General features: G+C 36.5%; 1 protein-coding gene across 31 annotated transcripts in view; it reads right to left on the reverse strand.

The window, feature by feature from the left end:
- MATR3 (matrin 3) overlaps nucleotides 1–15,184 on the reverse strand; it is a 42,662-nt gene extending 27,478 nt beyond the window's left edge. The window contains exons 1-4 of one of the 31 annotated variants that reach the window (XM_078384572.1): nucleotides 15,079–15,161; nucleotides 7,424–7,465; nucleotides 7,120–7,219; nucleotides 3,202–4,266 (exon numbers count right to left, since the gene is read on the reverse strand). In XM_078384572.1, the coding sequence (XP_078240698.1) occupies nucleotides 3,202–4,104 (903 nt within the window). In that variant the 5' untranslated portion in view covers nucleotides 4,105–4,266; nucleotides 7,120–7,219; nucleotides 7,424–7,465; nucleotides 15,079–15,161. Of the gene's footprint in view, nucleotides 1–3,201; nucleotides 4,267–4,653; nucleotides 7,220–7,423; nucleotides 7,466–14,002; nucleotides 14,851–14,930 lie in introns of those variants that run through there. The other 30 variants (XM_078384542.1, XM_078384857.1, XM_078384762.1 and 27 more) reach the window with 30 other exon arrangements.
- Nucleotides 15,185–15,960: the final 776 nt, after the last annotated feature.

Consider the following 15,960-nt stretch of genomic DNA (forward strand, 5'->3'; position numbering starts at 1 on the left):
AAAAATATAGTAAGATATTCTTTAATTTGGACTTCCCAAAGCCATATGTGAACCAAAAGGTAGTTATGTCTTTCATTTCCAAACTTCTCAGAATTTAACAAAATCTTAACATTCTTTAATTTGGACTTCCCAAAGCCATATGTGAACCAAAAGGCAGTTACGTCTTCATTTCCAAACTTCTCAGAATTTAACAAAATCTATTAAAGGTGTTACAAAACTATACTCAAATGGGTACACTAAGAAAATAGCATATATCTGGGATAACAGCATTCCCAAACATACGTATGAGGGGAGACGGCTTGCCAAAAATGGATATAGAAAACTGTTCTTTTTTTTGTTCTTTTTTTTGTAGTGTCTGCCAATGTTTTCTTTTTAAACATGCTAACCAATGTGGAAAATGGAACAAACCTGCCAAGTGAGAAACTCTGGAACTGACACCAAAAAGACTAACCCATCCCAGTTAAACACTTTTATTCTAAATTGCTTGAGCTTGGGGTGGGGTGGGGATTGTATTTAATGAGGCTCTTATTCCTTACTTAAATTAACTCTTATGTTTAAACCTTCCGGGAACAGACTGAAAGTTCATTTCCATACAACAGTTCCTGAAGTGTTTTGTTTGTTTTTAAAGGAAAAAGAAATAAATCTGTTCCAACAGTGTTGCTATACAGGATTTAGAAATTCTGTATTTTAAGTCTGGACAGATGCCTTAGATGTATGCAATTAGTTTAGGAAAATCTATGAGCAACATTAACTGGAACAATCTGAAACTAGAATAAGATGTTTCCTGTTTAAGATAAACAAATGCAAGGGTGAAGCCACCTGCTCAAGTGCCCAATCAGATATAATCCAAGACCAGATCTCCCACTGTTTTTTAAACTTAAAAGCCATGAAAGATGTGTGTATGTGACATCCTGTGACACTACTGATGAGGAAATGAAAGTAACCTCTCACCCACCTGGCTTCCTAATGAAGGCTGCCAAGCAGAAGGCATGGGGATTTCAATGGACTAACAATGGCTCAAATTGTGTTTGCCATAGCAAACTGCACTACAGTAGGCCTCTTGAATCAATGGAGATCTGCTGAATCAACTCCTCTGTAAGCTCCATTAATTCACTTAGGTCTACTTCGCTATGACTTACTGTGGCACAGTAAACTGTAGTTAAAGTCTATTTGAATTAATGGAACTTACAGAGCAGGTGAATCACTAAGTCCCCACTGATTAAATAGGCCTACTCTGCTGCAATTTTCTATGCTAAGGAAGAGGATTTGGGCCAGCAAGGATATGTAGAGGGGGCCAGGGGAGACAATTTAACACACCCACAACATCACATCTTTACTAGCCCCAAGGCAGGCATTTATAGAAGCCTACATGGGTGTTTTCACATGGATCAGTTTGAAGCAAATTTGCTGCATCCATACCTTAGGTAGATGGCATAAAGTACCAAAGAAACCTGATTCCACACGTGCCTATATTAAAATATTTTCCATAACATGAAGTGTTCTTTTAAACTTCCAGGATTTAAAAATGAAGCAACTGTTTAATCTAGAAGCTCTCAGCTTGAAACTTATGTGCTATATCCTATATCTTCATTCTCAGGAGTATTCTGAGTGATGAAATAGGAGACAGGAAGTCTTAAATCTACCAATTCAAAGGTATTTTAGCATTTTTTAAAATATGTGTAGGTTCTACAAATCCTCCAAAATTTGTTAAACCACTGAGAGAGCAAACCTCACTGGTTTCTTTTCACAAATTATACCAACATCTTTCCATCCATATACTGTATATTGTTTTCATCATTACTGCCAAAATTTCAAACACAGTAGGCATAATTCATCTATGTCTATTAGAAACATTAAACAAATTAAATTTAAAATTCATAACTTTTGAAATCAGCCATTCCGTATACATCAACTAACAAATTTTAGTATGCTGAAGAGACTGCTGTTTTAAAGGTAAAAGCTTTTGTCTAGAATAGCAGAACAGGAATCAAGTGCAAAAGGGAATCTTAACTTTGTAACTAATGCCATACTTAAGAACCATTCTACTGCTGACATTTTAAACAGCAATATCTTTTAAATTCTTGTGGCTTTAAAATTTTCTTCACTATCTATCATAATGATATTCAGAAATTTTTTTACAAACTTTGAGATATAGATGAAACAGTAAGTTATAGCTTTTACTTTCCTCTAATTCTGGAAGAGCACTGTTTCACCAATTATAACCCAAGAGGAAAGAACATAGGCATCTAAGCCTCCCAAGCAGTTACTGTGAAAAAAAAAAGTTAACCATCCAATGAAACAATTTTAAGAACAGTGTGCAATCTTACCTGTTATGTGTGTGTGTGTTTTGTTTTGCAACTCACTCTAAAAAAATGGAAGCACACTAATACCGGTAGTCACCTACAGTATACAACTAAAAAATGAACGGAACATAAAACAACCAGAAAACCTGAATAAAGGATATTTGTTTTGTTCAAGAACCAAATTATGAATAAAGAGTGGTCTGATCAAAAATTTAGTAAGAATCGACTCTAAGTAGAGAAGGGCAACAAGAATGTGATACTGCACAGCAGCAGGAGGCTGATGTCTGAGATACTAAACACGGACAGATGCAATATGTAATAATAAAAAGTGACTCTGAAGTATTTAAGAAGGTTGTGAAAAGTGAGGAAAAATAAGATGTTTCAGCCACAGTATGGAAATAAGTTTTTAAAATGAATTTCAAAAAGTAAGAATGAATTTATTTAAAAATGTGAACTGCAATCCTGTAAATGTGTTTCAGAAATATACATCAACCCTCTGTGGCCATGGACAAGAGGAAAAAAGCAGAACTGTGCAAGGACTAACTACATATCAATCAGCAATTAAGATAGATCAGAAGGAATGCTGATTCTGCCCTCTGAATAATTGCAAAATTAAAAGAAAATAACTAACCCAAACTAAGTTAAGAGACCATACAGATGCACAATACTGACTAGATGATAACTGACCTAGTGTTAAGCCAATGAGTGAAACAATGTATTAATGTAAGTCTTGTATTCATGTATTTGCTAATGACGCCTTTAAAACACACCAAATGTCTTTTCTATTTAAAACTTTCTGAGACCTTTGTGCAAGTAATCAGAACACAGAAACCGAGGCAAGAAACAAGCAACAGGGTCTACAAAGTAAAGAAAAATAAGCATCTGATGCTTAACTCACCTTATTAGAATGAACAGGCAAATCACAGATAGAGCACAGATGGGGATAGCCTTTCGGTAAGAGTCCATGGAAGTCTTCAATATTGCTATCTGGAGGAGCACCTCTTTTTTTCTCAAAGAGAGATCTCTCAGGACCACGACCCATTCTGTCATAGTCACTGTCAAATTTACGATACTTATGCGAAGTTTCACCATAATAAGAGTCATCCCTACCACTTTCTCCATCTCTTAATCTGTCATCTTCGTAATCCATTCTGTCATAATAACCAGATTCTTGAGAACGACTTCCATGATCATAGTCAACCACTCGGCTGAGACTAGAACCACGATCGTCAAAACTATCTCTTCTAAAATGCCTTTTCTCTTCCCAATCATCCCTAGGAACTCTGTATGGTGGCTCCCGTGCAGCTGATCTGCCATCTCTACCATAACTCAGTGAAGGGCCTTCTTCAGCTCTCCTCCTTTTAAGTTGCAGAAGTATTTGAGGCAAGTTTTCAGGAGTGATCTTGTCCTCAGGATAGCGACTCAGTTCATCTAAGTCTCTAGCAGACAGACCAAAGCTGGCCAGAATGTTAGTGGCCTGCTCTGCATCTCCACGGTGCTGAGAGGACAGAGAGAGTGGGCCTCTATTTCCAAGGTTAAATAGAGACTGTAACGCATGGGAAGATGCACTAGCAGAAGACAGGGCACTATGAGATCCTTGTTGATTCAATGAAGAACTCATTCCAAGATTCATTAAGCTAGCAAGGCGTGCAGTACCCTGGTTCATCCTTCCAAGAGATGCTGGTACACTTAAAGACTGGGTAGCAGCAGCAGCAGCAAGAAGGCCTATTCCTGCAGAAAGGTCACGTCCATGACCTTGGGAATCCCTATTTAGAGATGACTGGTGGAATGGCTTGGACATTGCTGCACTACTGCTTGTCTACTATGGATCAAACGTTAGAGATGTCTGAAAGGAAAGCTCACTCTAGAAAGCTAGGTAAACTTCACTTCAAAAAGGTAACGCCAAGAAAAGGGATCAATAATGACTGTAGATCTTCTTCAAGCTGAGAAACACCAGTCAAGTCTGTAGAAAAACAAGCAATTTTAGTCATAAAACCCTTTATGCAGATGCAGTTTTAAAATGTATGCATCATGTTGATCTAAAAGTAATTTAAGACCATACATGGTTTTCAATATGTAGCTTCAACAGAATGAGGATGCACCCAAGACTATTATATATAACTTTATGATAAAATAAAGTTCTCACCAACAGTAAGGCACAAATTAACATTTATAAATGTGCACTTCTGTTTTGATGATAAATGGTGCTCAAGTACTAGATGTCTAGAATGGTCTAATTGTAAGCTTTCTTATTTAAACTGTAAGATGCATACATCTTATGTTACTGCTCTATATTCAAGAGGAATAAAGGCCTTAATATACAAGTGTGGAACCAAGAAATGTAACTCACATTCTTTGAAAATTAAAGAGTACACCACTATAGAAAAAGAGAAGAAACTTAAGATTAGCTGATATCTGGACAAGTATCTAAGGAACACGATCCAGTATTATTTACTCAGTAAAACTGAACTAGTAGAAAGAGCTTGATAAAGAAAATATGTTCAAGTTTGGTAGAAGCACACAAGACCTCTTGTTTGTGTAACAGTTTATATGTTGTTAGCATTACATATGAACTGTATCCAGATATTTTAATGCTACACCGTAAGACATGGGATGTTGACTGTGCTGTAATTTCTCAAACCAACCAAGACCAAATCCTGTCATACTTGAACACAGTTTTGGTTGAAGAAGAGAAAATGTATCCCAGTTAAACTGTTCAATGACATATGCTATCTTGCGGATGAAATCATGACATCAAGCTATTCCTGCAGGTGTTTATAATCCTCATGACACACTCGCAGGCCCATTCTCTTAATGAGACTTCTAATGTTACAATGCTTATCTGTCTACTTTTTCTACACCAAAAGTAAACATCAAATGGCTCACTCACCTCTACTAAGAGATTATATAAAAAGTGAACAGTTTGTGAAAGTATTCTAAAGTACAAAAAGTACAAGTATTGTCAAATCCTAAGGAACACCTGAGGTCTAGATTACTTCTGAGAATCCTACTAATTTCATGTTTACAGAACCCACCCATCTATAAATGAACACTTTACAGGTGGGTCAGAAGCTGTGGTAAACCACTCCGTAATTCAACAGGAATATACTCCATATCCAGTTTTCCAATGGGCAGAAGACTACAAACCTGCAGGCACATTTTCTGTTATGCTGTTTTAAAATGACATATCCTGCTTCACTGTTAAATGAAAGTGTTGAAGTCTGTACAGTATTTGTGTTTCAAAGAGATTAACACAAAGGCCATTTAAGCACACAGCTCCTGAACACTGTTTTCCTAAGTTCCTGCTTTCCTTAGCCAATTAGCAAGTAAACAGTTCTGTCACTATTATAATTAAATAATGTTTTACTGTAACATTCTGTTGTATTTTCTCTCCAGATTAAACGGAGTGAGAAACAAACTGAAAAGCGCTGATGCAAGTGTAGAACTGGAAGAATAGTTCAGATACTGCAAGTGCAGAGCAGATGTCAATGGAAGTAGAAGAGAAAGAAAGAAAGAAAATGTCAAGTGACAAAACATATCATTCATGACACTGATTGACTGAGGATTTTCTGAATAAAATATCATTCTAACAGGTCTACATACGGTGCTGGCAATCAAAAGTTTATCAACACTGCACAGTGCTTTGTAGCAAGATGTTTTTGTTAGCTAGAAGGCAAAACTGTTTTCTAAGCTACCACTTGCTTAGGGCAAACAAATTCCTCCCACATTAGCAGCTGCCACCACAGAACAGCAGCAGATTAGTCTAACCTTTTGAAAACTGGTACAGAATCCAGTCACTTTTCAGAGCAGGTGTGGTTTATATAGCCAGGACTTTCACAATAGAAGTAAAGTAAGTGCCCAGCTTTCCTGTTCACTTATCTGCAAGAGCAGAGATGCACTGAGAAGTTTGATATTTTAGAGTTCAAAACCTTTGTTTAATTGAAGGCTCCCCACTTGGCCTCAGAACTACTTACTGGCAAAAGCTAATACATTTTACCATAATGCATAAAGCAGTTTCTGTTTAACAAACAGAGTGAAGGCATACAGAGGACACTGGATCATATTGTTTTGCATATCTCTGTTAATGTATATGGGCTCACTAAGGTTGTACAACAGTGATGCTTAGATGCCCTGTTACTGCAGCAGTTCTTGGGCAATGTTTTAGGTAGAATCTTGACAATGGAAGCAGATGTCCAGACAGAATATAGCAAGTATGGACTCAGATAAAGCCCAGAGTAGAGCAGATGGAAGAAAAAAGTCAAAAGTTCTTTTTCAGTAAATCAGAAACAGGTTCTAGTCTAGGCATAGGCTACAATGGTAACCTTTGTAGTCCTACTACTTCATTTATTTCGCAGTGAACAAGTAGTGATGTAGGGGGTGACGAAGACAGGAATGAAAAACTTTAGCTGTAAAGCTGTGGCATAAATGGTTATTTTATTGTTAAAGGTCTGAGTCTGAACCAATTAGCAAGATAACATATGTTTCAGCAAGCTGTTTTTTCTATCTGTTCCCTCTCTTTTTCTGGGGTGTGCATGTCTGCCATTCTAAAGTTATCTCAAAAAAGAAAAACCTACCAGATGCTTTTCCTTTACTTTCTGGTATTGCAATTCTAGATCGATTAGTTACGGTTTTCAATGTTTCAAAACAAAGAACATTAATCTGCTTTCTGAAAAGTTATTAAATCCACATACACATGGGAAGACTTATTTGCAAGGCTGGTTATTTTCCTGACAAAAAGCAGAATTTTACATTTTAGATTTTAGTCAGCTGCTGAAAGCTTGGGACAATGTAAGACCCAGGAGCATCTGAAGAGTACCTCCTGACAGAGTTGGGCTGACCAGCAGATGGTTTCAACTGAATAGCCTGGTTTCCACACAAGCTGCAACTGGCCAATTTATTATGAAATCGATGTAAACCTACAAAGAAAAAGCAGATTATCAGAAAAACAAAACAAAAACAAAACACTAGAAAAGGGCAAGCAGAAATTGGGGTTGGGAAGGGGGAAAGAGGACAATAAGAACAATACCCCATATCAATTGGGACAATTTTATTCATTGTGAAATAATTATATGTAAAAACTAACAACAAAGGTAAAAGCTAGAAAGATATGTTTTCAATACCTTCTTCTTAAATTGCTGGTATATGATCTAGCATCGTGAAAACTGAACAGAAAATTCAAGAGAAGGAAAGAAAAGAAATTGGTAAACTTACACCAGCAAGCAACCATAAACCAACTTTTCAAATTCCTAATGCCATTGAAAAGAAACTCCATTTATGTTTTTCACCAATGCTGTATGAATGTGAATCATAATACTTGAAACTACTAAAGTTTTGAATTGAGCCACACTTTTTATTAATACAGAGTAAAGTGATGCAAGCAACTGCAAAAGATGCTCTTTTTTGTTACAAGAGACCTATGTTTTTAATGATTTTTCTATGGTCAGACATAAGTCATTAGGATGGTGGGGTATCAAGGCATGCTGGCATGGCGTCAAGCAAAGAATCTGAGCAAGAAACAGCATGTCAAATTCCCTTGAAGATGAATGAAACTGTTGACTGACAGAATTTAAGAATTCTTTCAGACAGTTTCTCAATGGAGCCATATGGTACTTAAAACCCAGATCTTCCATCTGACATCCAACAGACACTCATGGACTAACCACCAACAGACATTAACAAGAATGTAGAGAAACAGATCTATCCACAAACAATGACTCTTGTCCTGCCACTAGGAGACTTCTGGAAATGTGGCTGAGAACAGAAAACATCTTAAAAGATATTTCCCTAACACCTGAAGGAGATAGAGTATATTACCTAAATCCATATTCACTTGCTTGTTCTTAACTTAAAGAGCAGAGCCAACCACATAGTGGAAACACTAACTTAGTTCACAAAACAGCACAATCTAGGAGAATAGCACAGCACATAATTATGGGAAGATACAGTATGACTTGAAGCAAAGAGCACAGAATTGATATTTCCTTTAATGAATAGCTTATGTTTATGCACAAAATGCTCCCCAAACAACTGCCAGATCTAAATATGTCAGTCTTAGGAATGTTGTTTGGATTATGTATTCCTTAGGTAAATATAAAATTAAAATTTAAAATCACTGATCTACTGACACTGTATTCTATATGTGTAATACCTGTGTGTAGGAAATGTAAAATATTCTTACAATAAAACCTTTTAAAAGTACTAACTAAAAACCTAGTTCTGCAGAATCCAAATTGAACATTCCAAAACTGAATTAGGATTGGATGCAATCACTAAGAATTCAACTAGTAACCTTAAGTAAATGATTCTACTCCAGTTTCAATAGGAACTAAATATTTCATAAAGCACACTAAGAGTTTAATATACATGCTCCTACCACCTTTCAGACCATTCATAAGATAAACATAAGAAAACTTTTGAACTCTCATCCCTTAAAGGTCATATTTCATAATTTTTTAATCCAAAAGACTAGCAAGATCAACAACAGTGTATCTATTCATTCATACTTTCCTATAGGGGGAAGAGGGCATCCTAAGCCAAGGTGCCAGCCAAAGGTATTGTTTCCTCTAGTTATGGAATTACTAGCAAATAGTATTAGGAATTATGTTATATAAAGGGATAAAGGCTTAAGAATAAAACTGAGATTAGCTTATTTGCTAATGACACCTTACTAACAACAGAGGATCCACTTAAGGTTATGGATAGAGTTAAAATACATTTGGAACAATTTGGGGGGATATTGGGTTTAGAGATAAACTGGGATAAATCAGAAATGATGTTGTTTACAGTGGGGTCTTAACTTAAGAACGGCTTGAGTTAAGAACATTTTGACTTAAGAACCGCTCTCATAGGAAAATATTGACTTGACTTACGTACTTAGATTTGAGTTACGAACTGAAAAAAACTCACGTGGGAGGCAGGGAAAGTGCAAAATGTGAACTTTCAGTTAACTGTTGGCCAGTGAAAAGGGTGCCTGTCTGCTTCCTCACTCCTCCCAGCGTTTAGAGAGTGGATTGGGAGACAGTCTTCAGACTGCCTGGTACTGTACTGCCTGGACTGTCTTTTCCCTGCCTTCCCTGAACCTTTCTTGACTTAAGAAAAAAAGAAACAAAATATCCCCTCTAGTGGTCGAAGGCGGAATAGCAGCTTCCCATTAGTTTCTATGGACGGAAAAGAGCAGATACGGATCAAATGGTTTTCAATGCATTCCTATGGGAAATGAGATTTGACCTGCAAACTTTTTGACTTGAGAACCGCCTTCCAATACGGATTAAGTTCTCAAGTCAAGACCCCACTGTAATTGTATTAAAGAGGAAGCGAAGAGGATTAGGAATAAATTTAAAGTTAATATATACAGTACTGTAAAGTATTTAGATATAAATATTACAAGAAATCTAGAGTTTACAAAGGAAATTTTGATAAACTGAAATATGTAATTAAGGAGAAACTGAATAAATATGAAATATTGGATTATTACAGTTTGGTATAATAGCATTCATTTTAAATGAAAAATTAATCTAAGATTATTTTTTGTTTATGATGTCACCAATTAGTATACTGTAACAGGAAAAGAACTGAAGGAACAGCAAAAATCTGATTGATAAATTTTGTAACGAGTATTAAAAAGTATAAAACGTTTTTAAAAGATACAAATCACAAAAAATAAGAGGATTCCTAACATAAAATTATATTATGTAGCAAATCAAATGAGGTATATACCACATATATTACAACTCAACAATTTATAATGGGTAAAATTAGAATGTCAACAAGTTGTGTGGTCTTTTGTAGATTAAAAAACACCAAGATGAGTATTAACAAAAAAAAAAAGAAGATAGAAAATCCTATCTTTAAGACTATGATACAGATTTGGAACAAGTACAGGAAGGTATTTATGCTACAAATTTCACCATTATAGCCAGTTACAGAATTCAAGAGAGATTTCCAGAAATTTTGAGAGATAGTTTGGGAAAAACCCTGAAGAATAAGCAAGTTATTAAGTTAAAAGATTGGTTGGAGAAGATAAATAGTAAGAAAATGTAAAGACAGTATTAGAAAGGGAAAAGTTAACTTGGCATTGTTTGATCCAATTAGAACAATAAACTAAAATAGTGATTCCCAATCTTGGGTTCCAGGATGTTCCTGGACTACAACCTCCAGAAATCCTGCCTAGCAGAAAAAGTACTGAAGGCTTGTGGGAGTTTTAGTCCAAGAACATCTGGGAACCCAAAGTTGGGAACCACTGGATGAAAGAATGCATAAAAATTGATAAATGTAGAGATTTCACTAAATTTGAAGAGATGGCAGTACACAAGGAAAAACAAGGGAGTATGTGGATGAGAGAGATAACAAGTATATTTTATAAGGTATAAGCAGTGGAGGATCAATATGATACTCTTAATGTGTCATGGAAAACAGATTTAGGAAGGGATGTAAGTAATGAAAATGTATGAGATAAGAGAATATTAAAATACATGTCAGTAAGAATAAAAGAAGTTTTTTATAAATTAATACATAAACCGTATTTAACATCAGTCAAACTGAATTGTATGAATAATGAATATTCTAATATATGTTGAGGGTGTGGCAAGGATCCAGGTACTTATTTCCATGTGTGGTAGAAATGTAAAAACAATGAAATTTTGGAGACTGGTTTTTAGAGAAATTAATGAAACACTGAAGTGAACTCTAAAAATAAACCTTAGAATAGCACTTTGGTCAATATCTGATGGAGAACACTGGGAATGGATGATCACAAAATTAATAACAAATTTATTAACAGCTGCAAGATTAATGATAGCAAAGAATTGGAAAGCACAGCATGATTTTCAATTAAGCAACTAACAAAGACATTTCAAATATAGCTAATAATTATAAGTTAACTTACGATATTAAGGTTAACAAGGGGCAATAAATAAGGTTTTCAGTTATATTCAGGGATCTATTATTATTAATGTATTAATAAAAGGGACCTTGTACCTTTGCAAGATTCAGTGTAGTTTTGGGAAGGGATTGGGGCTTCCTACAAGGGGAAATTGTATGTCCCCAGTGGTCCTGGTGCAGGGATGCACTTCTTTGTAGTTGCAGAATTGGATTTCGTAGTGTTTATCAAGCTTTATTTTTATACCTAAGCTTGTATTTTTGTACTGTGGAGTAATTTTTGTTTTGTATTGTTTTCTTTACTATATATATATATATATATATATATATATATATATATATATATATATATATATATATATATATATATATATATATATATATATATATATATATATATATATATATATATATATATATATATATATATATATATATAAAATTAATAAAGACTACAAGTCAATCAAAATAATTTCCTCAAACTTTTCAATTCATTTATGTATGACACTTTAATATGTGTGCTTGCCTTTTTTCTGATCAAATATTTCTGTTCTAACAATTATGGTTGATGAGACAGTAGGGAATTTTTTTTTTACCTACAATATATGTACTTAAAATATGGTAAAACACATTCTCCTTAATGCACTAAAAACTCTCCAGAGAATTTTCAAACTCAAGTTACTGTTTTGGACTGAGAAACAGGGCTTGTTTTAATTTATTATTGATGCTTTATAATTATGTGCAATAACTGAATTCTATTCAAGTCTTATGCTTCACTATTCTTTGCTCATTTTATTTTAGTGTTTAGTTCTAATATTTAGAAATTTATATTATATTTGTTTAGTTTTATTTATTGTGAACTGTTCTGAAATACCTTTGTTTTGATATGAGGCATATACTATATGAGTACCATCAACTGGAGCCGATTCATAATGTTTTGACAATAGCTGACAAATCTGAAGACTAGAATTCAGAGACTACTTTCTAGGAACACAAGAACTTATCTTTAGTTTCTATGCATACTGGGTACTATTTCTACTTCATTAGCATCAGTCTGAGATGAAAACTCAGTCTCAAGCTACTTTTGAGATGCACTGCCGATATTTTCCCTGATACACGTGTATATGATCTCAGGAGGTTTGGAAGTCATATTATTTCCTCCACTACAGGCTATATCAGACCCAAAAATGGTCATTAAGAATAATTAGGAATCACCTTGACAGGCATTTCCAATTTACACCTCCCCAGTGAATATCACTGGAAGCATCAAGGAACAGAACTAGGCCGTTTTTGGCCAAAATTACAAGTAATAACGAACAATTTTCAATGTTTTAAAAGTTGAGTATGATGGGTGGCTGGCAACACAGACAGCCTCACTTCCATTACTATCTACCCACACTGCACAAGACCAACAATATTCAGGCCTATATTTATTACTTAAATAGTCCTTTGGGAGACAGGTATTTCCAAGCAGGCGATTTTTGTAACACAAAGTAGAAATGGACAACAACAACAAAAAAAATCAAGTGAGCTGTGTTCCCCCCCCACACACACACACCTCCACGATACAATCCTTCTGAAGATATGGCACAATTCCCTACATGAGCCTCGTGGCGCAGTGGTTAAAACGCTGTACTGCAGCTAAAACTGTGCTCACGACCTGGGGTTCAAATCCCAGGTAGCCGGCTCAAGGTTGACTCAGCCTTCTATCCTTCCGAGGTCGGTAAAATGAGTACCCAGCTTGCTGGGGGGGGGGGCAATGTGTAGCCTGTATAATTAAATTGTAAACCGCCCGGAAAGTGCTTGTAGCGCTATGGGGCGGTATATAAGTCCAATAAATAAATAAATAAATGTTATTCAGAAGTAAACCCAGCAAGGCCAAGTGACTGTGGATAAAACTGCAGTCACAAGATGTAAATCACAATCATTCAGTGAGTCGAAAGCAAGACGGCATATGTAGCCTGATGCATCATATCTGAGCTTTCTCCCATGTCATCATGTCCATGTTATATTTAAACGAGTGCTGCAAGCCAACTATAAAAATTTTAACTGATGCACCCTACAACTTTTAACTGATGTAATCATAGATTCAATTTATCTAAGAGTAAATATGTTTCTAAAGCAAAACTACTACTTTAGCTTTAGATGGTATCTTAGCCTTTAAAAAGATACCATCTTTGTTCCTTTAGAACATAAGTTCATATGCACAAACCTAGCCCATGATAGATGTGAGAACACAAATGGTATGTAGTATCTTGTGGCTCTTTTTTAAAATAAAAAAGTGTGTTACTTAATTGAAGCACCTCTTCAAGCAACTGAAGTTATAACCAACAGCCTCTCTGCTACAGCTACTAATGTGGGACATTAGATTTTCCACATTTATAATTTGTTTCCTAAGAGTAATAAAACAGGAACAAACAATGCAACTCAAGCTGTGCAAAAGATGCATTAAATTTGATTTCAATATTGTAACTAACTTTTTTCTTACTAACCTTATCCACAGAGAACCCACATTTATGCACAGAGAACAAATTTTCACACATGGTAAAATTAGTACATTTTCAATGCATTCATTTTTTTCTTTGAAAAATGCATAAATAATCCAGGTGAAATATAAGTCATGAAATATAAGCCTACTTAACATACTTACATGTACTCCAATAAGAAAAATTCCAACAAAAAGCACTTAATCGGTCCGAAATAAAGCCACAACATCACATCTTTATTAGCTCAATACATCTGCTCCAGACTACTGAAAATAACTGTAAAATATTCATGCATCAAGCAAACTTGACACAAACACTAAATAAAATATAACATACCTCCAAACATTTAGGACAAAAGAATATTTGCTGATTTTAAAGTGTCCAGGAAAGTAACCATGTGAGGTCTGTAAAACACTTATTTTCAGTTGTAACAAGTAGGATTGGTTTACACACTTTTCATCGTGTCAGAACCTGCATGTGTGAACAATGGCTGTAGCCTCACTTTTAATAAAGCCTACAGTATTTAGCGCAAACCAACGCCCCCTCCAGGTCTTTGAAGGGAATATAGGATTTCCAGCCGAACTGACCTAGACCTCGCTTCTAACGTGATCAATCTTTGTCGGATACTTTTTAACAAGGCAAAGAATGATTCCGTATGTTCAGATTGTTTGCGTAAACTCTTACCGTTTAAAAACACACACGATATCAAAGCCTACCAGGACACCCTAACAACGGCTGCCAACAGTAAGTTTGTGAAATGTGCTTCAAGCTGTAACAAGACACTCGAAGCTGCCCTTAAAAGTAGTACGTCTTGTTCGAACTGCGTCAATAACAGGCCCTACGGCTTCTTTGCAACAGGACTTCTCGAGGCAAAAGCATCCAACGTAAGTTGAAACCTCCAGGCTTTAGGAGCCAAAACCTATCAGCGAGAAATCCGCGGCCTCCAGAAGAAAAGGAAAGGAACAAAGAGGAACCACGGCGAAGTGCTTCTTGGGCGTCCCAAGCCCGCGCCTGCGCACAACCAACCAACCTCCCTCCCTCTCTCCCAATACGGCGCCATGGCCCTTCTCCTCTCCCGCGAGCCGCACGGCCGCTCCTCAGCACGCTGGGCCGCCGCGACTCTGTTCTTCGCCCGCGCAGGCGCAAAGGGTCTCCTCGGCCATTCTCTCGCCCCTCCCCCGCCCCGCCAACGGTCGAGGCCGAACTGCGCGAAGAAAGGAAGGACTCGCGGCCTGTGAGGAATTTAAAGGCTCCGGCTACTTACAGCGTTCCTACCTCAATGCGAAGGGAAAGACGCCTCTTTTTCACTTATTTGCCGTTACCCAATAAACATGAACTAGGACAAGGAACCGGGAAAAGAGAAAGAGAAAGAGAGAAAAAGAGAGAAAAGGGGGAAAAAAAACGCTCCCCACCCACGAAGCTGCGTAGCCGCCGCTCCTCACGCCGCTCGATACTAGACCGCTAATCCACCTTACGCATGCGTCGACGGGCAGGCGGCGGAGAGCTTTCTGCGCATGTGCTTTTAGAGCGAAACGACGCCTCGCCTCTCGTCTTCCACATATCGCGAGAATTGAAGGGCTTGCCTTCTCTTCTCGGCTTGTGTCTGTGTTCTCAACAGGCTTGAAGTTTGACTTTCCTCTTGGGATACTTATGGTTTTACCTAAGGAAACAGGGTTCCCTTGTGATAAGAGTGATCGCTATGCATATCTACCAGAAGCCAGTTGGGATTACAGCTGAATAAAGTTTGTGATGTGTAGTGCTTCACCACTGCACTTGTTTCACAGTTGCTTACTAAGAACTTTTCTCTAAAGAGAAACAAGACTAGGATGATACCTTTATTAAGTCATTAAAAGTCAGAGAGATTACAAATTTTCATGGGTAAATATCCCACTTCCTCAGGCTGTGCACCATAGTGCAGAAAAAAATATAGGTATTGCAGGACAAGAGTCTCAAAAATTCATGGCAGATGTCTGTGCTGAAACTGACTTACAATTTTTCAGCACTGTGGTGCACAGCATGAGGAAGAGAGATATTTACTCATGGAAGCTTGTAATTTGTGTGATTTTTTTTTAGTGGTTCAGTAAAGGTATTACCATACTCTAGTGCCTCCTCCAGCACCACAATTCAAAGGCATCAATTCTTCGGCGGTCTGCTTTCTTTATGGTCCAGCTCTCACTTCCATACATCACTACCGGAAAAACCATAGCTTTTACTATGTGGGTGGCAGAAGTGACAAGAGGAGCGTAATCTAGTGAAAATGAACTAAAGTTAAAAAATGGGGAAGGAGCAGATCT

Source organism: Pogona vitticeps, chromosome 1 (assembly GCF_051106095.1).
Source record: "Pogona vitticeps strain Pit_001003342236 chromosome 1, PviZW2.1, whole genome shotgun sequence".
NCBI classification, from domain to species: domain Eukaryota; kingdom Metazoa; phylum Chordata; class Lepidosauria; order Squamata; family Agamidae; genus Pogona; species Pogona vitticeps.